This window comes from Xiphophorus couchianus, chromosome 8 (genome assembly GCF_001444195.1).
Source record: "Xiphophorus couchianus chromosome 8, X_couchianus-1.0, whole genome shotgun sequence".
Classification (NCBI taxonomy): domain Eukaryota; kingdom Metazoa; phylum Chordata; class Actinopteri; order Cyprinodontiformes; family Poeciliidae; genus Xiphophorus; species Xiphophorus couchianus.
The window spans coordinates 20,642,885-20,667,246 of record NC_040235.1 but is presented as its reverse complement, the minus strand read 5'-3'; the positions used below and the strand labels follow the sequence as shown (position 1 = coordinate 20,667,246).

General features: G+C 38.5%; 1 protein-coding gene across 6 annotated transcripts in view; it reads left to right on the top strand.

Moving 5' to 3' along the window:
- garnl3 (GTPase activating Rap/RanGAP domain like 3) overlaps window positions 1-24,362 on the top strand; it is a 78,438-nt gene that overhangs the window by 6,979 nt on the left and 47,097 nt on the right. The window contains exon 1 of one of the 6 annotated variants that reach the window (XM_028024772.1): window positions 14,658-14,957. The exons of the other annotated variants lie outside the window; for them this stretch is intronic. Within the exon in view, the coding sequence (XP_027880573.1) occupies window positions 14,908-14,957 (50 nt within the window). The 5' untranslated portion in view covers window positions 14,658-14,907. Of the gene's footprint in view, window positions 1-14,657; window positions 14,958-24,362 lie in introns of those variants that run through there. 6 annotated transcript variants of the gene reach the window in all.

Here is a 24,362-nt window from a genome sequence, read left to right as displayed (position 1 = left end):
ACACACACAAAGTAAATTCTCTGCTCTCTGATTTTAAGCTTGACAGAGGGAGAGACTGGACATCCTCCAGGAACAGCAACTCCTAACTTAGTCAGAGTCTCTTTGAATTATTTTCTAAAACAGTTGCAGCCTCTCTGTTTGTAGAGTCTGCCTGTGATTGAACTCTTGGCTGATCTTGAATTTATGAGCTTAGACAACACGGTGATGCGTCAACGAGCAAAGTGGAGACTGACTCGACTCTGACTTTGAGCTGACGGAAGCGGTACAACTCTTAAGAGACGACCACAGGTAATATTATAACTGTTCACGTATAACGCAGTCCCTGAACACGGGGGAAAGATGTTCTGTGTTAATGCCTGTAATCAAAAACCAGAATGCTTCCAAAGAACCACGGCTGCAACATCAGCAGATTCAGATGTGGGTGGGTGAGAGGGGAAACTAACTCCATTGTTTGCAATCTTTTGGGCTCTCATCAATCTTTTCTTCAAGTATTTGTGGTTCATTTAAGGGAAAGGCATGTGCTGGCAGAGAGCAGCTGAACTAGAGCAGGGGTGAGGAAAAGCAAATCCATCATTAAGCTAACAATGTGCAGTCAGAGCATGTTGCTATGGACTCAGACCTGACAAATATAAGATAAGGAGTTCCACCACAAAGTTAGCGGCAAGGATTCTGACAGACCGCATCCATGTTGCTGCTTGGAAACGTCTGCCTCTTATTAATAACCTGAACCTGTCTACCAACGTGCTAAATGTTGAACATATGCCTTCAATCATTCATGACAGAGCAACTTCACCTGCCGCAACAGAGCGGTCTCGATTCTTTCCCAGTGTCTCTTTTTCGAGCTGATTCTGGTTTGTTTGCTTTGAAACGCTGTCAGAGCCTTCATTATTGTTCCCTGCTGCCAAACTCAGATGCTCTCTGATTACGGCTGCCAGGGATTTCGCTCTGGCTTGTACCGATTCCAGATGTAGATGAAGTGTGTGGCACTGCATTCATGTGCTTTGTTTGAACTCGAAACTGAGATGTGACCACATGCATGTTTAAAAAAAAACAAACAATGAAAGCTAGAAAAGGAGATCAGAATTAGGGTTCACGGTTTTGATTCAAATCAAGTCAATGAAATTCATTTAAAAAACACTTTATTAAGCAACTAAGTGATCTAAGCCGTTTCTTTAGTAGTGCTGCTTATCGTCTGTGTTTAAGGTCATGCTGGGGAGGTGACCTTTGAGTGCAGGCTGCTTTCAAAACAGGACCTTTTTTTTAATTAGATGATGGATTGAATTCTATGCAATGACATATTGACAGAGCCCAAATAGTTTTATAACGTCACTCTGCTTTAAATGTCTCCACAACTCAATTCTGGATGTGTCTTTCTGAACTGTCTTCCTTGGTCGTTCTCCAACAAACCACTCAAGCCTTCAGAGAGCAGCTGTTGTCATACTGGGATTACAAACAAATGAACTCTGAGGGGAACTGATTGTTTTTTATTTTATTTAGTTGGGAAAAAAAATGCATTCCACACTTCTTTTTTTTCTTCTTGTTTGGGATTTTATTTTAGGATAATCTTGAACCCCTGCACTTCTCACTTTTTTTTTTTTTTTTTTTTTACACCTTTTTGGTCTGTTGCATGCAATGTAATGCATTATAATACACTGAAGTTTTGTGGTTGGAAATTGATTAAATGTGAGAAACGTAGAGAGGTTTGAATGCTTTTGCAAAGCTTGTTTACACTTCAGCTGCTGAGATTCTGGTCCTTGAAAAAGTTTCGTCACTAAGTTATTGTAACAATTGGAATCATAAGTAAACAACTTAATGCCATTCTTTGTCAGTGAGCTCATTAACATCTGTTACAGTTTATTTTTTATTATTATTTCTGTCTGACATCTAGAGACCAGGGGATTTTCTGCCTCAAAATTATGGATTGTTAATGGATTCGTAAATAATTGATAATCCCAGGTGAATATTGAGTCCAATAAAGTACTTTTCACACATCACTTCAGGAAATGTGCAGACAAACGTACTTATTATTTAGTCAAAGCTATTTTATTAGCTGGTAGTCACACATTTCACACTTAATTAAGGAGGAGTTACACAGCACCAAACACCCTGGAAGTTACATTTGTGAGCTTGTGGAGAAAATGTTACATACAGTTAAATGAGGAAATTCCCTTTTCCTCTGAAACAGACAAAAAATTGTGTATCTACAAAGTTTTATACATTAAAATGGTGAATCACAAAGCAGCACCCTGTACACCATCCATATATCTGTGACTCTAAATGTCGTGGAAGATTAGCTGAAAGATTTCCATGTTCTCTCTGGTAAATTTGAAGTATTACACACAGAGCAAAGTGTACATAGAAAAAGCTGCACATGTGCAACTTTTATCATTTCACCCCTCTGCAACACTTTGCACATTTTGATGATCTCTATTGTCCAATCCTCTTTTTTTTAATTATCCTTGAAAATATTGTGATTTTATTACACATGAAAACCAAATATAACTTCATTTCAGCCATTAAACAAAATATATCAGCAAAAATGGGAAGACGTGGAACAGTAGCCAGATCTGATTTGAGTTGTGGTCCTTCTTCACTGCTCCTGTCTTCAGACCTTAGATACAGTTTTATTGTTGTTATTTGTCTTCCATTGTGCAATATGTTCTATTGATTTTACTGCCTGAGTTTTCAGTCAAGTTTTTGTTGTGGTATTGAGTCATTCTCATGTTGGGTTGTCTTGTGTTTTTTTTTTATTCTTTTCCACTTTTGTGGTTGTGTGTGTTCTGCTCAGCTATTCGCTCTTTAACCTCGCTTGGTGTTTTTCCTGATCTCCATGCTTTCACCCCGCTGTTTTCTATTCTCTTAATTAACTCCCACCTGGGTTTTGTCTCAGTAATCATCCTCCCCAGTATATGCGGTGTTCTGATCTCCATTTCTGTGAGCCTTTGTTTACTCTCTGTTTTTGGATATTGTCGATTTGTGTGTTGAACGCCAAGTTTTCGACTTAGTCTGCTTTCCAACTCCCATCACTCATGGCATCTTCAAGCTTTTCTTTAAGACCAAAAGTTTCCTCCTTGCACATCTTGCATGAATGTTGAACGTGTGCAGTTTCCTTCTGATTGTAAAGCCATGCACTTCTATATCAGCAGTAGCAGGAGCCTGCTGTACGTTTCGTTTAGCATATTGCAATTTGCTCTGAGGGTGAACTTGCTTGACAGCCAGAGCTGGGAACGCTGCCAGTTCTTTTGATTGTGTAACTGAAAACGAGTCAAGGTTTGGTCATCAACGGCAGTGAAAGTCCATCTAAAAGGCCAAAATAATCTCACTGTACAGTTATGTTAGGTTGTTCTTTCTGGCAGTACTACTCCTAACAAACCAAACTAATTCAAGCCGATCCAGCCTGCATTTCATTTCAGTATGTGGACAGTTTATTTATGTGGCAATTTTCACTAAACAAGACTGATTCCCTTTTTAAAGTTTCTGTTTGTGTAGTCTTTGTATGCAACAGGTCTTTTTTTATATACAAAAAACACAGTTGATTAAATTAACAGCACCGTGATAATTATTCCAATTCATTGGTTTACTGTTTCACCAGTCAATGTTTTTATATTAACAAAACTCTAGTCACTTACACTGAAGCTTGAAGACCCTAATAGAAGCATATCATCAGACAGAAAGCAATAATGGCATAGATAGATGAAGTTCTCTCACCAGCCACGTTCATTTCCAGGACTTTGCTAGATGTCCTGCCAATGAACACGACAAACGGGATCAGTGACGAGCAGCAGCTCTAGCAAAGTCCAGCCATCACAGCAAACCAGCTCTTCCTCCTTGCAAATACGGAAACAGCTTTTGCTTTGTTGATACAGACAAATTAATAGACAGACTGATGCTTGCACCCCGTAGTTGTACAGGATGGTGCTGGCATCTTATTAAAATGAGTGTTTAAATGTGGAGTGTGGTTTTTTTTTCTGCATGTTTGACTGGGAAAAGACCTTGAGATCAGTAAAGGGACTATCCTTCCGCCCTGGGAACAAAATGGGTTTCTTTACTGTAGGTGGTTGCCGTGGAGAGGAATTTCCAGGCTTTTCTATTTGACCTATTATTTTCACAAGTTCATCTTAGATAAGTGGAACTGGGGGAGTGGATAGTAAAAGAAAATCATAGACACGTTAAAACGTGACAGCTACAGTGGATATAAAACGTCTAGCCCAACCCCTGTTAAAACATTAGGTTTGTGCATTTTTGTGTGTACATACCCAAACTATTACTTTGCTACACTGTATTTAAATTGCGTTAATGTCTTCTTTGACTTGGCACATTTGCATTTGCTTATTTACATCATTTAGATAAAGTCATAGTTTGCAGAGGCATTGAAAGCATCAGAGGATGAGTTGTCGTCCAAAGAAACTATGAATGTCAACTTTAGACAATGATTTCAAACTGTATGTTAAATACAGAAACAGAAACAGTTCAGCTCATTACATCATTCATACAGTGATTGCGGGTGGCTGCATCATTATTTGGGAATGCTTTTCCTCAGAAGGTACTAGAAATTTTGTCAAGGGTAGTAAATATCAGTCAGTTCCAGTACAAATTTCTCAGTTGTCTGCTTGGAAGCTAAAGATTGATTTTAGTTTCAGCATCGGTGCGAGTCCCAGCCTACATCCAAATCAACGAAAGAATGACTTTTGCCAATTCTTAGTAGAAGAGTCAAAGAAAAAGTAGGAAATTGGTTCCCATTTTCTAATTCTCACCAGTAAGACATGGGAACGGTCAAGTCAGGGTTCAGAAGTAAATCTGTCCGAAAATCTGTGGGGTCATCTGAGGAAGGAGGGCTGTCAAACACAAGAGAATGTGAGACGTTCATAAACTCCTACCAATAGTGCTGCTGAATGACAATATATATTTAAAAATACAGAACAGGGAATGAGAAAAGTTTGCCTCACTTCTTTACATGAGAATCTAGCATTTCAGCAGTGGATTTTGCAGTTTGCTCAGAGATTTTGAAGAGACTAGCAACTTTATTTTTTGACTTCTTCAAAATATCCTTCAATGTGTTTTTAGCACAGGAAACGGATATGTACCCGCACACATTTCAACTCATCACATCCCCATAAAATTATTATTGCACTTTGTGCTTCTTTTTCACTTTTTTAAGATTTGCCTGATACTGTATCCTAAATACCGTCACATGGCGTCTCTTCACACTACTGCTTTCTGACATCCATAAAAGGTGGTAGACTGGGGGAAGCTGAAACAGAGTCAACTAGGATGGTTCTCCTCTGCTGAGCCGTACAGCCCGTCCCTCAGTGAGTTCTGGTAAACACTGAACCGTAATCGCTCCCATATGTGGCTGCATAACTAAACACGCAGCACACAATGGAGCTCAGCAAGCTAATTGAGATGGAAAAATGGACACAAATTACAAGAAGAAAAATCGCAAAAGAGAAAGAAAGGGGAAAAAAATCCCTCGCTTGATTATAGCCCTATGTAAAGTTTTAGTCTTGGAAACATCTGCTTCCATTTAAGACTCTAGGACATGGTTACACATTGAAATGCACCATGCTCAAGGATTTCCCTGAAGGACAGAAAGAACTGTTTCCCAGTATAGCTGCCTGGAATAAACCCAGTGGAGCTAAACTTGCATGCTGTTTGGGATGCGGCCAGTTTGTGTTGAGAGGCTTAAGCCAGGATTCCATGCATTTGGAGGTTTTTCTTTTGCTCACAGCTCTAAAAACTTCCTTTCCTACAATGATCCATACCTTTGCAGTGATTCGGTCTGGTAGTTAGTGATAGTTGAACTTTCAGATACAAGAACAGGGAGATCAAAGGAAGCAATGAGTCACATCGACCCTACTGTTCCTACTGCTAAACGTGTATTCAGAGATCCAGGAAGGACAAGAGAAGGAAACGGACCATGTAAAGGGTTAATGTTGTGCATTTTTACCCTGTGGTTTTACAGGAGGCTGGGCAAAGCCTTTATTGGCTAGAGGGAAAGCAACAGAACAAGAACATGAAAGAGAGAAAGCCACTGAGGAGATATTTGCAGAAGTATATAGGAATGTTGTCTGTAGTGATTACAGCGTATAACAAAAGTATTCATACCCCTGGAACATTTTTGTATTTTGTCACATTCCACCAAATTTTTTTTTTGGTTTTGTTTTGTTTGTGTTTTGGGGACAGGGAGATGCTATGCAACATAGACAAATGTGGTGCATAATTATCAAGTTAATGGAAATCTACAAATTCTAAATAATATAATTCACTCACGAACTCTTTCATGCACACTCAGATGTTGCATAAAGACACTTGTAATTGGCAGGTCGACATGAACGCAGCCTTATTATTATCTTGTCATTTTTGTGACAGTCTTTTTTTGTTGTTGTTGTTGTTGACAGTCTCCTCCAAGCTATCTTGAGCCCATTCATGTTGGGTTGCACAGATGAGATGGAAAACACACCTGTGCTTCCAGCAAGCCAACCCTGAAAAGCCAAAGTTGCAGTGAAATGGTTTGTGTTAAAACATAGCTATGAATGTTTTAATGCAAATCATAATTGGCTCAGTCAAAGTCCAGACATGGATCCAACTAAGAATCTGTAGCAAGAATGAAAAACTGATGCGCGCAGATGCTCGTCACTCAGCCTGGCCTAGCCGGAGATGTTTTGCCACTGAAAATGAATAAATACTTTACTGTTTATAGTCATATCCCGAAGAGCTTTGCAACTGCAATTGCACCAAAATGTAGTTCTGCAAAGTATTCATTAAATATGGCTGAATATAAGTGCATTTCAAACTTTTATTTGTAAATGTTTAAAGCACTGTTTATCACGTAAAATGTCGACATAACATTGCAGCTTTAGTTCAAGAGTATATGAATGCATTTTCAAGCTACTATAAAAAATGGGGTGTTTTTTGCTTCTGCTATAACTGTCTTCATCAGAAATCTACGAAGTACAATGACATATTCATTTTAGTGTCCAAGCTCTTATAAAGCACAAAACACTTAGGCGTAGCTAAGCAACAGTCCAAATACCTGCTTTCACTCATGTGTGTCATTTTCACAGTCTTCAGAACTTCTATTCATAGATATTTAAATGTAACACCTTCTTTTATGCAACATGGTCTCAGGAATCCAATGAGGAACCGAAATGGGTTTAATGTTGCAACTGCAAGAGAGGGGACACCCTCTCTGCAAGATGAGTAACGCTGAAAAACGACAACCATTTGGCGCTTTGACATTAAAGTAACATCTTGTGAAATGAGACTGTGTTTACTGCCGGGCTAGTTAGGCCTCAGTGTAGGATGGTTTTCCCATAGGTGTTGACATTATCTTGTTACCATGTTCAAAATGATGCCACGTTATACACACATGGACAAAATTGTTGGTACCCCTCTCTGTTCATGACCAAAAAGCCCACAATGGTCATTCGAATAATTTGAAACTGAAAAAGGTAACGATAAATAAAAAATTTATTGAAAATGTTTTTTAAAAATGACATTTTCTTGTGTATTTGAATTAGACAAAACAACAGAATATTTACAGTAAGTGAGAATAAAATGTGCAAATAACTGCAGAAATATATATATATATTGAGAAGAGAAAAACTGCAAATATTCAGAGGGATGTAAACACCTATTTATTTGCTGGGAGCAGTGATGGCGACAGCTGCTGGGAGTAAGTATCTACAAAAACTTTTAGCAACTTTTCTGAAGATATGTGTTGTTCTAACAGATGTTTATTTAAATAACTTGAATTGTTCAGGAATGAAAAGAGATTAATTAATGTTAAATGTCCGTATGTCCAAAGATGTTAGCAAAATACACTCACTATTCTTCTCTGTTTAACATGACTGTATACTATATGGAAATCTGTTTGTAAAAGAAAAGTTGGTTTCCAGAAAAGGCAAACATAGTATTATAATAAAAAATGAGAGTGCAGAATAAATGTTGATCCCTTTAATCTCAGTCATAGAGACGTAGGGTGATGTGTTGAGGTCTGGTGTTCAGTGCTGTGAGTGGGCAAAATACCTCAAAGCACTCTGAGAGGTTGAAATTGAAAATCTGATGCCTACTTGAAAAAAAAAAAAAAAGAAAATACTAGTGACACGTTCTGTTTCAGAAGACTGAAGATTTCATCTGTGCAGGCAGGGGATTTCGACCTTTAGGAGATCAGTTGAAGAAAATCTTACCTAAAAGTCAAAATAAAAAAAAAATGAAACATATGCTGAAATAATGGACAAAAGTAGAAAGAAAGTACATTTACTTTACAGCTTTAAAACAAACAAAAAAAAAAGAAACAGGGTAGTTGTTTATATGGTCTAAGATGTATCTTGTAACATTTATACCATACAAATTTTGTTCTGTAAAAATGTTTAAAACTTAAAATACTGTTCTAAATGTAATCCTACTTTTGAGATTGTCCATAACTATCCCCTTGACCTCCCTATTGCGATATAAACTATAGTGAGACAGAAGTAAAACAAACTAAATAAAAGTTTATAATAACCATTAACGGACTATGGTGACATCAAGTGGATAAATACATACACATAACCTGCCTTTTGATGCCGCCACGCTTTTAGAGTAAGGTGAAATGATCAATTATCATTCAGATAATTGATTCTGATAACGTGACTACTTTGATTTGCTGTGTTTGCACAGGCAGCCGGTGTTTCCTTGTTGACAAAATGAGTATAGGTAAAAGATTCCCAGTGGAAAATGACTAAGAAATGTTAAGGAATAATAAAGGGGTGTCCCGCCCACACAATGTGGCGTTCTTTATGTCAAAACAATTTCTTACCTTTCCCAGAAGCAAATAATCTGTGATTACACACTGTAGCCACAAGAGGGCAGGCTGTTCCTATGAAAACGGTGACGTGTTACTGTAGTTAGGTAGGAAACAAAGGACTTAATAACAGGTATTCACATACTGATTTTATTACCTCAGCCATTATTATGAGTTGTTAATTATTATGAGACCAAAAAATACAAATAAACAACAACAAAACACGAGTTGTTCTCATTTTAAATTCTTCGTAGTTGTTATCAGTATAGAAATGTCATACTTGATGCACAGATGATACTTTTCCTCCAGGAGGAGTGTGTTCTGCTCTAACCAGATGCAGGGATGCTCATTTGAAGAACAGGTGGACTCGGTAGCAGGTATCATTCATAAGCAGGCAGCAGGCTTAGTGTGATTCTCATTATTACACTTGTTACATTTCCTCACTGGAGCAGCCTGACATCCGAGCCTCATGCTCAGGTGGACATACACGAGGATGTTTAGCTACGGGAATGAGGACTGAGTGGTGCCCAGAGACTGCCTGAGTGTTATAGACAAAAGGTTAATTCAGCAGATCACGTTTAATGAGATCGCCATTATCAATTGCGGCAACCTGACATAGTGACATTTTACAGGGGCCACGTGGTGACTCGTTGGCATTTGAGACTCGCCAGAAACAAACAGGCCAAGGTCTGGATCGAAATCATCCGCCTGTGTGTGTGTGTGTGTATGGGTGTAGGGGTGTGTGTGTGTTAACGCTTTTGGACAACACGTGAGGGGAATACAGGTGGCTGCTTACTGCAAATGATGTCTGTTGAATGCTTGAAAGGGGAAACAGTGGTTTAATGTGAGCTTCTGTTGGCTTCCTTGTGTTGTATCACAACATATATTCTAAGTCCAACAATGCTATATGCAAATGAGGCCTAGTATTATGACTTTTATCCTACTGCGGGTTGGACTCACAACAAAAGAAACTCGTCACAGCGGGTGTGTTTGATTTGCATGTGGCATCACGACACGCGCAGCAGATAACAGTTCCTCTGTAGCAGCTTCTGGTCTACTTTGCATAATATACTGTGCGGAAGATTTGTTATTTCACTCATCAGATTGCTTTACTACTACAAAACAGCTAATATCGGCAAGTTTAAGTCATCCATCCAGTTTCAAGCAGGTTGCATGCATGGGAAAGGTGCAGTGGCTTCATGTGGGCAACCACAGGGCCAGAGCGGGAGCTGTCCAGAAGGAAGGCGCCATAACTCAGAGGGATTATCGCACTATTGAATCAAGAGCTCCTGATCCGTTTCATGCAGATTCAGGCGCTTTGGCTGCCAGATCTGCGAGTCCCTGCACAAACACGGTTATCCTACCTGAGAGATCCACGGCTTCACATCCACGGTACGGACACATGGACCATAAACCCACACCCCGTAATGCTTACACCTACGTTTAAATCCTCGCCTTTGAAGTTTAATTTGTTTGGGGAGCAAAGAGCCTGGGATACTTTAGCTCTGCCAGGCTCCACGCAGTGGAAGATTTACAGCTTATTGTTCGCTTCCTAATCAATACTGACAAGCCTCAACAGACAAAAAATAAAGGGGTCATGGGGTCTATTTAACAGTTCAGAGGTAATTACAGCCATGTTGACAAAGTACATCAAGTATTTTGGCAATTCAATGGCGGATTTGAACGGTTCTTTTTGAAATGATTATACAAATTTAACAGGGTCAAAATTATACGTACATGCAAGAACATATGTATGCATACACCTCCACTTCAGTGACTTCCCATTCCTACTGCAGAGGGTTTGTTATATAATAGCTCCACCCTTATCAGCTTCAGCTCTTCTGGGAAGGCTTTTACATGGTTTATGGGAATGTTTGATTATTTGCATATGTGAGGTCAGACCCTGATGTTGGACAAGAGAGGCTGATTGCTCTCACCGATCTCAAAGGTGTTCTTTTTGGCTGAGGTCAGGTCTCTATGCAGGTCAGTCAAGTTCCTTCAGAAGAAACTCTCTCATCCATGCCTTTAGGCAACATGCTTTGTGCACTGGTGCAACATTATAAATAAGTGGTGCCCCGATTCAGTATTGATATCGGTACAGTATCAGCAACAAAAGGAGTATCAGATTATATCTGTCTGCATTTAAAATCTCTGACAGAAGTACTTCACTCCAGCATTTCCACCATCAGGGCTTGTATCTTGCATGCAGACCCATTAGCTTATAATAAATGGGCCAGTTTTTTCTATTACAAATTAACTACTAAACGTACTGTATGTGTGACTGGTACTAATATTGTCCGGTATATGGCAGGACCCATAGTTCTTGCAACAAAATTATATGGCTTCAGACATTTAAACTAATCTTTTAGTGGGCTTATATTTGAATGTGCATTCCAATTTTGACTGTTCTTATATTAGAAAAAACCTACAGCAAATCCAAACTTGTTCAGCAATTTTGTTTGCCTTTTAATAAAGGTTGTTTAACCTATAAAATGAACAAATAAAAACAAATTACTGAATGCCTTAAAAGGTTATCATCTCAGGTTTCCAGATAAGCATATGGAATGGGATTTGTTTATTACCTGAAGCAAGCTATTTGCCCATTACACCAAGTCTTTCTGCAAAGAGCAGGAGGACCACTTTAACAACTTGTTTGCAGAGGAAGTCTTCTCACTTCCCTTGTTAAAGACTGACCACCGACTTCGCCATTAAATGAAGCAGATGACCTCATGCAAAGCACAGGGGCGGGTGTGTCATAGTCGGGTTTATGTAAGATGTATGAGCGTTTTGTGTGTGGTAGTAATCTGTCTCTGGGCACTAATTAGAGCCTGGGGAGCTTTGAGGCGTCTCAGGTTAGACTCCTGTAACTTTATCCTGATGCAAGACTCCGGTTACACTTGGAAACAGCTCTTGTTTTTTTTTGTTTTGGTTTGGTTTTTTTGATCAAGCCTTAAGCTGCAGCTCAAACATGAGATTATTTTTGGAGGAAAAAAAAAATAAAAGAAACATGTTATGCATGCTTGTAGCTTTAGGTATTATCCTGGGGTGCCGGTGGGGCCGCAGGAGGTTGGGGGGTGGGGGTTTCTGCTGATCTGAAATTAATGAGCAGCTGAGTGCCGTGCAGCCGCCGCTGAGCATTCCTGCACTCTTTCATGTTGTGTTTATATATAAAGCCTGAGCTGCTAACGCAGGCTGCGGCTGCACTATTGCGAGGGTGTCAGATTTACCTGAGCTCAGGTTTCAGCTGCTGTAATTGAGATTGCGATCAGTGTCAAAAGGAGGGGCGGCGTAGAGTGAAGGATTAAAATCTACTCTGTGTTTTTCTTTTTTTTTTTTGGTTCTCCTGTCCTTCTGCTTTCTTTAAATGTCTTCTGCTTCCCAGATGCTCTTCTCATTGTTATTACACACGCCGACTAATGAAAACCAATTTCAATTTATTGTAGTAGACATTAAAGAGTTTAATTTTTTTTTTTTTTTTGTCATTTTGGAAACACTCTCTCTTTTTTTATTATTCTTATTACATGGCACCAATTTAGCAGGGCAACACTATCAGGGGAAATAAAAGAGAGAGAAATTTATACCCGAAAGTAATTTTGGAAGACATTGCTCTGGTTCATTTCCACTCTGATGCTTTTACAAAAGGATTTTATTCATATCCTGCTTGAGCAATAGAAACAATTACAGTAACAGAAATCTAGTTCAGTGCCAAATTTACGGTCCTAACAACAACAACAAAAAAAAAGCCTGGTCAAACAGCAATGCGATTAAGTAATATTTTAAGAAAATTATTCCTGCTGACTGATGCTTTGTGTTTTCGAAAGAAGACAAAGCATCTAGAAATAATATTAGTAATAATTACTAGTAATAATATCACATAAGTTTATTTAAGCTCATTCACAATAACTGGTGATAAAATAGTCTTTTATATGCATTGATTTTACTCTGTCTAAACATAATAAAAATATATTTTGGTGACCACATAACCAGCATTGGACAAACCAATGTATTAATCTACTGCATGTCCAACAAAGTGACCTTATTGCATTGAAGGCCTTTATTTCAATATGTAATTGAGCAATGAGCTCAATTGGCGATAACGGAAGGAAAAATACTGGTTTGACTCCAGAATGAAAGTGGAGGTAATACTCTTTGCTAACCTGGGCTCCTACATGTTTCATGGGAAAAAAAAAGAAAAGTTGTAGACTCAACTTTCAATTCCAACTCTCTCAAAATATAAAATATGAATGTTCAGCTTGCATTAACAGCAGAGATTTCTATACGTCAGGTGTTATTTATTATTTTTAAAACTTGCAAAAACGGAAAGGAAGGAAGAGAATCAAGGAAGATGCAGTTATTGTCACTGTTAATGATGCCAACTCACACAAAACAGATGAAGTGCCTTGCAGAAACATCCATACTCCTTGAACTTGAAGTCCTATTCTCCGTGAAGGGGGAACAGCAAATGCACGGAGGAAGATCTGGGAAGAAGACTGCTGTTCACTGGCAACCCTGGAGAAGGAGTTGCAGACAGGACAACAAAATTTTCTCCATACATATAACAACAATAAGGGTCACTCCACACTCCACATTAAACTCATAGAATGGGCTAATGCTGATGTGCTGTTATTGCCCACAGCTAGGCATTTATTTGGCTCTAGCTTGCAGTAATTATGCAATAGGAGCTAAAATGCGATAAATGGTAACTGGATTGCACCTTAAGGTGGTGCAGAACCTTTTTCGATTTTTTTATAAAAATACCTTTATGAGGTTAAAAGATGAGACGGCTAAGAGTGAGCGATAAGGAGGTAAATCGTTTCATCATGGTCTGGGTCTGTTGTTTAGAACGTCTGTGGCAAGACTTGGTAGCACATAAGAGGGATGATCATGACACGTTGTGAGAAGGACAACATCAGCCAGTCTTATTAGCATCGATATTCAGTGAACAGTAAACCTGCTAGATTCATCTCACTTTTACGATTGGAAATGGATGACTGCAAACTACTTAAGGGCTTTTAAAGATACCAACCCGTGCTGTTTTTTTTATTTTTTTATTCTGTTGACAAGTGTACACTGGCGATGAAAACCCAACTGGGTAAGGAAATATAGATTTCCATCACAGGATTTCACAAAACATTCGGCACACTGAAGATGAAAAAAGTTATTTCCACTTTGTACTTATTTGATATGATGACATCACATGAGGCAGATAGACGTCTTAAATGAATGAAGAAAAAATATATAGTGGGGAAGTGAGTTTTGATCAATTTTGACAGAGTGTAATTAGTTTTAACGTAAAGTTATTTACGTTAAAACTAATTTTTCTTTGCACGGTTACAGCTTATGCAAATCATTTCAAACTTTCTGGACTTTGGATGTTTTCTAGTGACTTTGTCGAGTAGGGATCCTCGTGTGTGAAGGAAGCAGTGCCAAACTTAAACATCCGATCAGCACAGCATTAATAGTGACTGGAAAAAAGTGAAAACATGTTTTGTTTTGTTTTTTTTCATACAGTGTCTAAGGGCTCACTGCTGCTCCCTGCTCCAGGTTCAGAGGTCAACTTCCTAATTGACGGTGACATAACAGCAGCAAATCAAGAAGAATAAGCTGAATGAGGCTCTTTGGTCTGCAGAGCAGAGCCTCTGGCTAACCCATCTCTAACCAAGTGCAGGAAAAGGGAAATAAATTTTTAAAAAACGGTGGTGACCAGAAATGCACCATGCATGTTAGTGTATGTGTGCGTGTGTGTGTGTGTGTGTGTGAGAGAGAGAGAGAGAGAGAACGGGGGAGGAGAGGGGTGTGTGTGTGTGTGGCGGGGGGATGGAAGGGGAGCAGAGATAGCACAGTAAACACACAGCTCCTTTGACAGAGTCGTTCCGCTTCATCATCTTAAGCAGTGAGTGAACAGTGTGGGCGTTCACTCACTGAGCGGTCGGAGACCACCAGCCCGGCCTGCGCGATCAGCTGTTTTCTCGGGAGTTTGCGCAGCAGTGGATGTCCCTGCGCTCTCAGACGGAGAGAGAGATAGAGAGAGACAGTTATAGAGAGAGAGAGGGAGAAACTAAAACACTCCGGGGGTCTGTTTGCTGCCGCCTCGTCCGCTGGACCTCGCATCGCATGGGGACATGAACAGTGTGGACCCCGCCTCTAGCAAACTGTTGACTTTCAATCAGCGGTAACCGAACAACTCAATTCTGCTCTCGTACCTGTGTGAATGCATGACCGCGATCATCTGTTGAATGCTCGTACTCCTCTGTCTTGTCGTTCCTCTCTGTCGTATTCCTGCAGCTTGTGTTACGCAGCCCAAAGCAGTTGAGGCAAAGCTTTACACCTGCTCCGGTGTGTGGAGCATTTGTTGCACTGTTTAAGCGATTTTATTTTTATTTTTCCAAACTGGCTTTTCAAAAGAGACTTTTTAGGTTTCTGCATGTATAAAGTGATATTTATTCTCCCTTTTTGCGGATATTTGGATGACTCTGAATCTACAAGTCTCCAATTAATCCAGCCTTTTAATTAAACAATGCTTCAGGTTCGCGCTTTAGTTTCAGAACAATACAAATTCTTTGACTGATATGCCCTTCCCGCCAACAGCGCACACATTATGTGTACACGGAAAAAATATGAATTATTCATGTCATGCTTTTGTCTGAAGGTAGAGAAGGGGGGGGAGGGTTAAGTGCATATAGCCAGAGCAAAAAGGCACAGACATAAATAAATAGAGAGAGATGACACATGTGCTTGCAATGAATTCAGGCATTAGGGCTGAAAAATGGACAGTTTGGTTCTGGTTCAGTCCAAGGTTAGGTCCAGCTTTTTGCTGGTGGCGCCACTGCAGCTCTTTTTTTTAGAGAGAGAGACAGAGAGAAACAGCCGGATGAAAGTCAACAGATTTACTAAATGAAAAGAACTTCTTCAAATTCTGAGAGGCTGTTGATGATGATCATTAAGATTTTAATTGTGTCCTACATAATAGGAATTGCTTATTTGAAACAGAATAGTAATACCTAAGGTAATTAATGCAGTTAAAATTAGGGTTAGATTTTTTTAAAAGTTGTTATAGCGTAGTATTCATTTTTTGATGTTGTTTTGGTTTTGCTCCAAAAACCTGTGCCAAAAGTATATCTAACCAAAAATACTTCCAAAAATAAGTTTTTTTTCTTTTGTTATAAAGGAGGTTAAGTAGCCATCTTTTAGCCAGCTGACAGGGCAGTGCACAGCAAAAAGTTAGGGGTTTAACAGTGCTGCATTGGTTCTTAAAAAACTGCAGTGTGGACATTTCCCTAGGGTTTATTAGAATTACTTTAAGGTGTAAGAATAATATGAAAAAAGATTTCAGTGAGTTAAAACTGCAAACCTTGGGAAGGCCAAATTACTGCACCCACATGTGTAAGCTGTAGTTTCATTTAAGCTACAACTCTTCCAGTGTTGGATGTTTTCACAATTTCTGAATGTAGCCAATTTGATGATTACAAAAGAGCTTTTGGGATTTTTAAAACATGCATTTAAGAAAGACCTTTTTTTGCTCCTGAGTAAATAAACTGCAAAGTCATATTGCTTTAATTTCTGACCACCTTCCCATTTTTTTGAGGAACCCTATGAGGGAACTTTAATCTTATAGTTTTAAGGTTATCTTCTCAGAAGCACTGATATTTAAAGCTCTCACTTTAAATATCACAAATGTTTGTCATGGATATACAAATACATTAACTGTTACTTCTAACTTCCTGTAGCAGATTGCTGTGCTGTAGAGTAGATGCAAGTTTATCTGTAAACAGAAATTGTTACTGATTATAGGTGTGTTTTTTTTGTCATCTTCCACAGTTAACATATCTGCTTATGTAGAATGACACCATGAACTTGGCTGCTTTTTCTACAGTCAATGTTAAGTCGTATCCTTCAGCCACCACAAGGGGGGGCTGTAGCCTCTGCAGTTCCTCACTTTTTGAAAAAATAGGTGAACTATTTGCTTTCTTGGTGACATTAGTTGTTTTGTTTTTTTTGTTTATTTGTTTTGTTTTGTTGAATAATCATTCTTATTATTTAGACTCATTAATGAGTCTAATGAATAATGTATAATTAAAAGAGGCCTTGATTTGGAAAACAGCTGGAAGCCTAGAATGACAACTGTCAGAGCAGAACTATAGTTTACACAAATTAAGCATTTCAGTGAATACTGTCCACTCTGCTGTGACAGAAACCATAATTTGTAACCTCTCCCATACTCTATTACAGTGTAGAGCAGTTCAGTAATGAATATCCATCTTACCTGTCTGTTTCTGAGCCATTTGTCTCTGGCCTGGGCTTTCAGAGTAATTTTTCTTTGGCCAACATCCATTAGGTTGCCGGAGAGTGAACGTCTGGATACTGGATTGCAAAGTTCAAGTGATGTAGAAACATAAGAGCAGCTTTAAATGCAGGGCAAGCATAGGAACTGTTTTACTCCTGACAATCAAAATGTGCTGTGCAGCATGCCCTAAGTCTGACACAGCAACACCAACCAGGTTGCAAACAGTGGTAGCATGGCAGTATGTGCATTCAAACTGCCCCTCAACTCTGAGGTATTAAGATTTTTTACAATTTATTCACTGATTCTGGAGAAGTGGGACAAAATGGGTTTAAATTTTCCCCAATTTATTTAAAAATTATTCCTCAATCTTATGCACACAAATATGACAAATAATGTTTTGGAAATGTAAAGATGCTAAGGTGCAGGCTCCCAGTTGCAACATTATTTTGAAAGTTACATTTTTAATGGATCTGACCCAGAACTTTGTCATCACCATCTGACAAAAATAAATATAAAATTATTTTTTTAATGACTCTATTCATGATATTTTTACTCAGTTTTACAGCAAATGCTTCTCAAGAAACAAAATAAATATGAATTAAAACAAAAAACAACATAAAGTCCATCTGACGGAGTTGACAGTGCATGACGGAGTTGACACAGAACTGAAGGTGGTGACAAAATAGTGAGTAAAAAGAAAAACTTGATACATGTGAAGTAAAGCCACTTATGTAAAATATATTAAAATAAGTTAACTGCACATTTAAGTGAGATTTGTCAACATTATCACTGAAAGAGTCACACTGTCAGCTAAAAACTCTGACGGAGTCGACGAAATGCCAAACTACCTCAATTTATATGATGTTACTCTGAAGGCCATATTGTAGCTCGTTACAACATTCCCAGAACCAAGTCCAACTTCTAAGAAATAAAACAAAGTCTTTCAATATCACCTTCTAAGTCGTGAAACAATTCTGGTACCACCAGCTTGTTAAAGCATTCATTCATCTTTTCTGGATAAAAATTTAAAAAGTGGATTAGATTAGAAATTTATAAGTGAATATTTCTTTTCAAAGGATTTAATATTTAATGAGTTATCCTGCTTTCTTTACATGACTGTATGGCTTTAGATTTATTGTTTCATCACCAGGAAAAACTACTGAGAGCGCAAGAGACCTCAGCTAAGAAAACAGATTTTACGTCTTATTTATTTTATCAAGTAAAGCGCTGAGCCAAAACAAACAGACACTAGCATCTAGATGTGGTTGTGGTGAATTGGAAAGAATGTAAACTAATAAAGTTAAACACAACTTTGACTCTTAGATGAGGAACTTAAGAAAGTTGGGATCTTCTTTGCATTGAATCCTTGCTTTACTCTACTTGATCGGGGATTGTTTTGTTTTTTTTAACACTAAATCCAGATGCTGGATTAGTGTTTCCGGGTCCAGTTTTAAATTCTGATACGAGTTTGAGCTGAAATCTTGAGTGTGGTTTGCTCTCCCACAGCTCTGCTGACAGGTACATGTTCTTCATCAGCCTCCAAGCACTTTAATCCCCCAACTTGTTCTTCCTCTTTGTAGATGTCAGCACAGCTTGGGGAGTTTGCAGCTGTCTGGTCTCACAGACAATGTTCAGCAAAAGCAGCTTTTGGTTCACCGCAGGTTATACACCTCTTACATGGGCCAAAATATCCCTGAAATAGATAAAATTATAAAACAGGATTTCACTTTTGAAGACTAACACACATTTTCAGTCTGTAAAAAGCATATTTCCTTTTTACTGCTAATTATTAGGTAAAAAAAAAGTAAATCTGCTCAAATGAAACCAGCAGGTGTCAATGTTTTTGCATGGACAGAACAGCAACGCTTCAAAGCAACTACTCCTAACATCAGTACTTAGGTTTTATGTAACAGTCTAATCTCCAGCTCAGATAAGCAGATAAATACAGGTGAAACAAAAGTACGACATATGACATTTTATGCTTTGTTGTCATTCGTGTTGGAAAAAAAAGCCAAAGTTTTTGTGTCGGAAAATCTGTATCTGATCTCTGATGAACATCTTTTCCTAAGAATGAGAAGATGTAACTTCATTTTGTGAAATTTCCTTTGAAGGAATATCAAAAGTTGAAAAACAAAAGCTCCTTTTCAAGATTAAGCTGAAACGGAGATGTGTGCTCCACCACGCTTATGATGATGATCCTGATTTGGGATTTAGCTGAATTCCTACAGTTATCAGTCTTAATTGTTCCTTATTCCTGAATATCCATCCATCCATTTTCTGTTCACCCTTGTCCCTAATGGGGTCGGGAGGGTTGCTGGTGCCAATCTCCAGCTACATTCCAGGCGAGAGGCGGGGTACACCCTGGACAGGTCGCCAGTCTGTCGCAGGGCAACACAAAGACATACAGGACAAACAACCATGCACACACACACTCACACCTAGGGAGAATTTAGAGAGAGAGACCAATTAACCTAACAGTCATGTTTTTGGACTGTGGGAGGAAGCCGGAGTACCCAGAGAGAACCACGCATGCACGGGAAGAACATGCAAACTCCATGCAGAAAGATCCCGGCCGGGAATCGAACCCAGGACCTTCTTGCTGCAAGGCAACAGTGCTACCAACTGCGCCACTGTGCAGCACTGAATATATGGAAGAAAACTGTGGTATTGACTACAAAAACTTGACAAAAAAAGTGATGAGTTGCACCAACTTACTAATATCTCCAGTTAAGATATTACAAGAGCTCCAGCATTTCTTTTTTTGTTGTTGTTTTTACAAATGCCCACAAACTTTTCTAAACTGAAGCAAAGGGATATAAATAAATGGTCAATATTTTTCCGTAACGATGTAGAAGACTTAATAGGTGAAACCCTTTAGATCAGATTTTATTAGGTAGAATAAAATAATATGTATTGTCATGGTATAATTTCTCCATTCAAGATTGCAGTCACCTAATTTTATGGCCTGGTGAAGATCAGGGGACATTTTATTATGTCCTAATGTGTAAAACCTCAGAATTAAGTGAGGTAGTAATACTAAGGGCTTAAAAAGCCAAATATTCTCACCTTTATAATTATCCAAAACTACTTGGAGCACCTTAAATCATGGCAGGATGCTATAAACTCATAAAGTCTACACAAGAGAGACAAAAGGGGTAAAAGTGGTTTTTATTAACCACGGTGGGGTTGTATTAATTGATCCAATTCCCCTGAGATGCAGTATTGTCATTTCATGACGCTCTCTGCAAAGGAACAGCAAAGGGTAAGGGAAAATGTGACTTGGGTGCTAAGTGGAAAGGCAAGAGCAAAACAAAAAAAAACAATGTGAAGGTTTCGATGGAGCTGAGATAGAAAGCAAGGACAGTAAAGGTGCAGTGATGGATGTGTGCCGTAGTATCGATGCACAAATGTGTTCTTATAGCTCCACCGTGAATTATGTATTAACAACCTTACTCTCGGTGGAAACAGAAGCAGAGAAGTGGGTATGGACCAGAATGTCAGCCAGAGCTAAAGGCTCTTTGGTGGCCAAGTGGATAGAAACACAAGGTTTGCAAAAGGTATAAAACATCCTTTTTAAATGTAAGTTATAGCCCAGTAAAGACTTTGACAGATTCAGTCAAAGCTATTATTTACAATAGAATCTTACAAAAGTAGCTTATGGTTGTGAAATGGAAAGGAACAAGGAACCCTATTTTCAAAAGTTGTACAAATAAAAATCTAATATGTTCAGGGAGCATTCGGTCTGAGTAAATCATTTGCTGCAATTCCCGCTGCAGGTATGTCAGCCAGCTTTGTAAAACTAGAGACAAAAATTTTTGTCCATTCTTGTTTGCAAAATAACTCAGTTTGCCAACTTGGATTAAAGAGCAGCTCTGAACATAAATTATTAGGTTCTGCAGTGGATTTATGTCTAATTTGGACTGGACGAACCGAAGAGATGAGTACCTTTAACTAGACCATTCCACTGTAGTTCTGACTGAATGTTTGGGGTCGTTGTCCTCCTGAAAGGTGGATAATCTGTGTCCTTTTTACGCTCTGTGCAGCTTTTAAGAAGCTTTCTTCCAGAATCGCCTTGTATTTAGCTCCATCCATCTTCCTGACCAACTCTGTCTCTGCTGTTGAATCCCCACAGCATAATGCTGCTGCTGCCAACTGCTGCTGCTGCCATGGTTTTATCCTGGCGGGGGGTTTTTTTCCTCAATTTGTTCTCTTCAAATGTTACGTCTGGAAATGTGAAAAGTAGGACTGAGCGGTATCGAGATAAAAACTGTAATTTAATTTTGGTTATTTTAAATTAAGAGTAATTAAAGGTTTCCACTAAAACACAGGCTAACAGTATTGTAGATCTGCCTAAATCATATTTTCATCTTCTTTATTTAATGAGAACAAAGTAGAAGCATGAACAAGGGTGATGTTCAGGGTTTACTAGGATGTTGGGGTTTGTCAGTCCATTATGTTTTTGTTTTGTAGAAAATACAGAAAACTAGGTTATTCGTGTTATCTGCAACTTAAAACCTTTTCCGGGAGGACTGGACATTGTCTGTTTTTTTTTTTTTCATGTAACTTTTTGGGAGCAATTACTTTTATTAGGTATTTTAAGACACTTTGATTTAATTCAAATCATACAGAAAGCCAACCTGGAGGTCACTTTTTCATCTTTTGCTGGTTTTCTCTTTCTGGCACCATTCACAACATTTTATTCTGCTGTAATTTAAAGCGTCATTGGCTGACTTTGATGCAATCTGGCTGCAAATCAGTAACCCCAAATCTGAAACCATGGATCTTTCCTGAGAAGTAGGGCATGTTCCCTTTATTTAAAGGAGAGTCTATTTCAGGCGTTGCAGATTAAGTATCCTGGTATTTATTCAGGTGTGGCTCTAAAAAGGCAAAAACCAGAGGGTGAATGTTTGATATGTAAAGCTATAACAATGTGCTCAGTGACGATGAATAGAGTTGAGCCATGAAAACATCTTGTCTTGCCAGACTTCTCGCTTTCACCTGTGTTCCCTAAACTTTGGCTAAAGAGAAAAAAACAGTTCTGGCACCGTTAGGGAGTGTTTACACAAAAAGGTTTCCATCTAGAGAAATTCTAGGCACATTGGCAAACATTTTTGGGTTGACCTTTTATTTGCTGGAAGGATTTGATGTTATGCTCTATTCTGGTCTGGAAATGACAGATGAGATTAACATGTTCTGGTTGAAAGTCTTTAAACCGCTGAGTTTCTCTCATTTTTTTTCCTGTGGTTTATAATCAGACCAACAATTCTGGGCAATGCAACCAGATCGACATATGTTTCTATTTATAGGTTCATACAGTGAAGGAGCAAAATATTCAATGATAGAGATCATACAATATAATAATTTGGTCTTTTGGCCTTCTTAGTACACAATGAGCACAATAATAGACAAATAGGAGATGAAAGAAATGGCTATAGATGATGTCGAGAATTATCCATTCTCCATGCTGATTTCTTGATGTATGAGGTTGAAAGAGAGTCAGTGAGTTGAATTCATGAATTCCATTTATTAATACCAAAATACAGCTGGTCCATTTTTCATGCTCCCTTTAGGAGTTAGCAAGACAAAATGGCAACCAAGAAGAGTTTGTGATCTGCTTTGTTACTCTCTATCTAAGCCAGGGCGTTCCCTAGTGTGTCATTTCCTTTAACCCTAGCTCTCGTTTGCATTTCCTAACATGTCATTTCCTTTAGGTTTAGCTTAGGAACTAGCTAAAAGAGACAGAAGGAAAACACAAAATTATTTATTCTCAACAATGAGCTGTCCTAAGCTCCCTAAATGATTCCCAGAGCACTAAAGAATTTTATAGTATCTATAGAATTAAATTTATGAGGTTTTATGGAACATTTATGGACCAGGTTATGTGCAGTACAATCTCACATCTTTGCTGTTACAAAAATAATAGAGTGTCATTTTGGAAAACTGAATTTGAAGTTGAATTCATAACAGATGTTTGGACAACTCTTTCCTGGTTTTATGCTTTGTGCTTCACAAAAGAATAGGAATTAAAGCTGCAGTTCGTAGCTTTTATTAAAAAAATACACTGTTTACATAATTGTTAAAACTATTTCTATGTGCTGACAGGATGAGACACCTAATAGGTGAAGAACAAATCAATCTCCTCTGCCTCCTCCTGGTGGTCCTACTGCTATCTGCAGAAATAGACCATTCTGCCTGAAAGGACCAATCAGAGTCACCCTGGTGTATACGCTGCCCATACCCTCCCTCTTGCTTTCTGCTAAGCTACAGCTGGTCCCCCAGAGAGGCTCGATTTATTTTATTTATTTTTTTCACAGATTGTCACATGTTATACTGTCACGACATGGAGACAGCTCGAGCTTAAGCTGTCTCCTTGTCAGCTTAAGGTAGTGTCAGTGTTGCATTCAAACAATAAGATATGTCTAAATTAATAGTGATTGCTTAATTTCTGTAAAATATTTCCATGAAGCCGTCTAACAAAAATGTTAAGTTGTAACTTTTTTTAACAGTTGCTGCTTTGAAAGCAGAGTGAATTTATCTCCCTCACAATCCCACCGTAACCGTTACATTTATGGAGAGTAGACTGTCTTTTGTGGCATCGCTAATGGTGAGAACATAATGTGCTATCTGTGTAACGGGACACCTGTGTAACTTCACTGCGTTTTGTGAGGTGTTAAACTTCGAACCTTTGTGTTTGAACTGTGCTTTGGATCTTAAAAACCATCAATTATTATTATTTTCCTTAGAGGGAACTTGAAGAGCACAACTCACACTGTACGGACAGCTTAATTTATCATCATACCCAGTTTGTTCTCTGTTATTTAATTTGTTTCAAAGATTTTAGCCCTTTGATCAATAGTAATGTGATCATTGTTCCTGAAAATAAAGAGTAATACTGAGGCTCTTCAGTGCTGCAGGATTATAACTATGGTTTCAGACAAGGTCCTTGAAGGGTCACTATCCTGTAAAGTAATACTGCGCGCTCTTTTTGCCAGCGATTGCATCACACAGCCGACATAAACAAATAATTAGCTGCATCTGTGACTAGTTTTCTTTATTATTCATCTGTAATCGTAGAGCAAGATGGATTTGTGTTTACAAATATTTGAAGGGGAAAAGATCTGCTCACCAGCTGGAACCTAAAGATTGTTTTTGTGATCTGTGGAGCTCGTGTCTGTAGTCAGTATCCCACCTGCGGAGCTAGGCTGAATCACATTACTGCTGTTCTGAAACAATTTTATTCTGAAAAACTATAGAAAGGTTTTGGCGTTTGCATATACAGTAGTGGTTATCTAC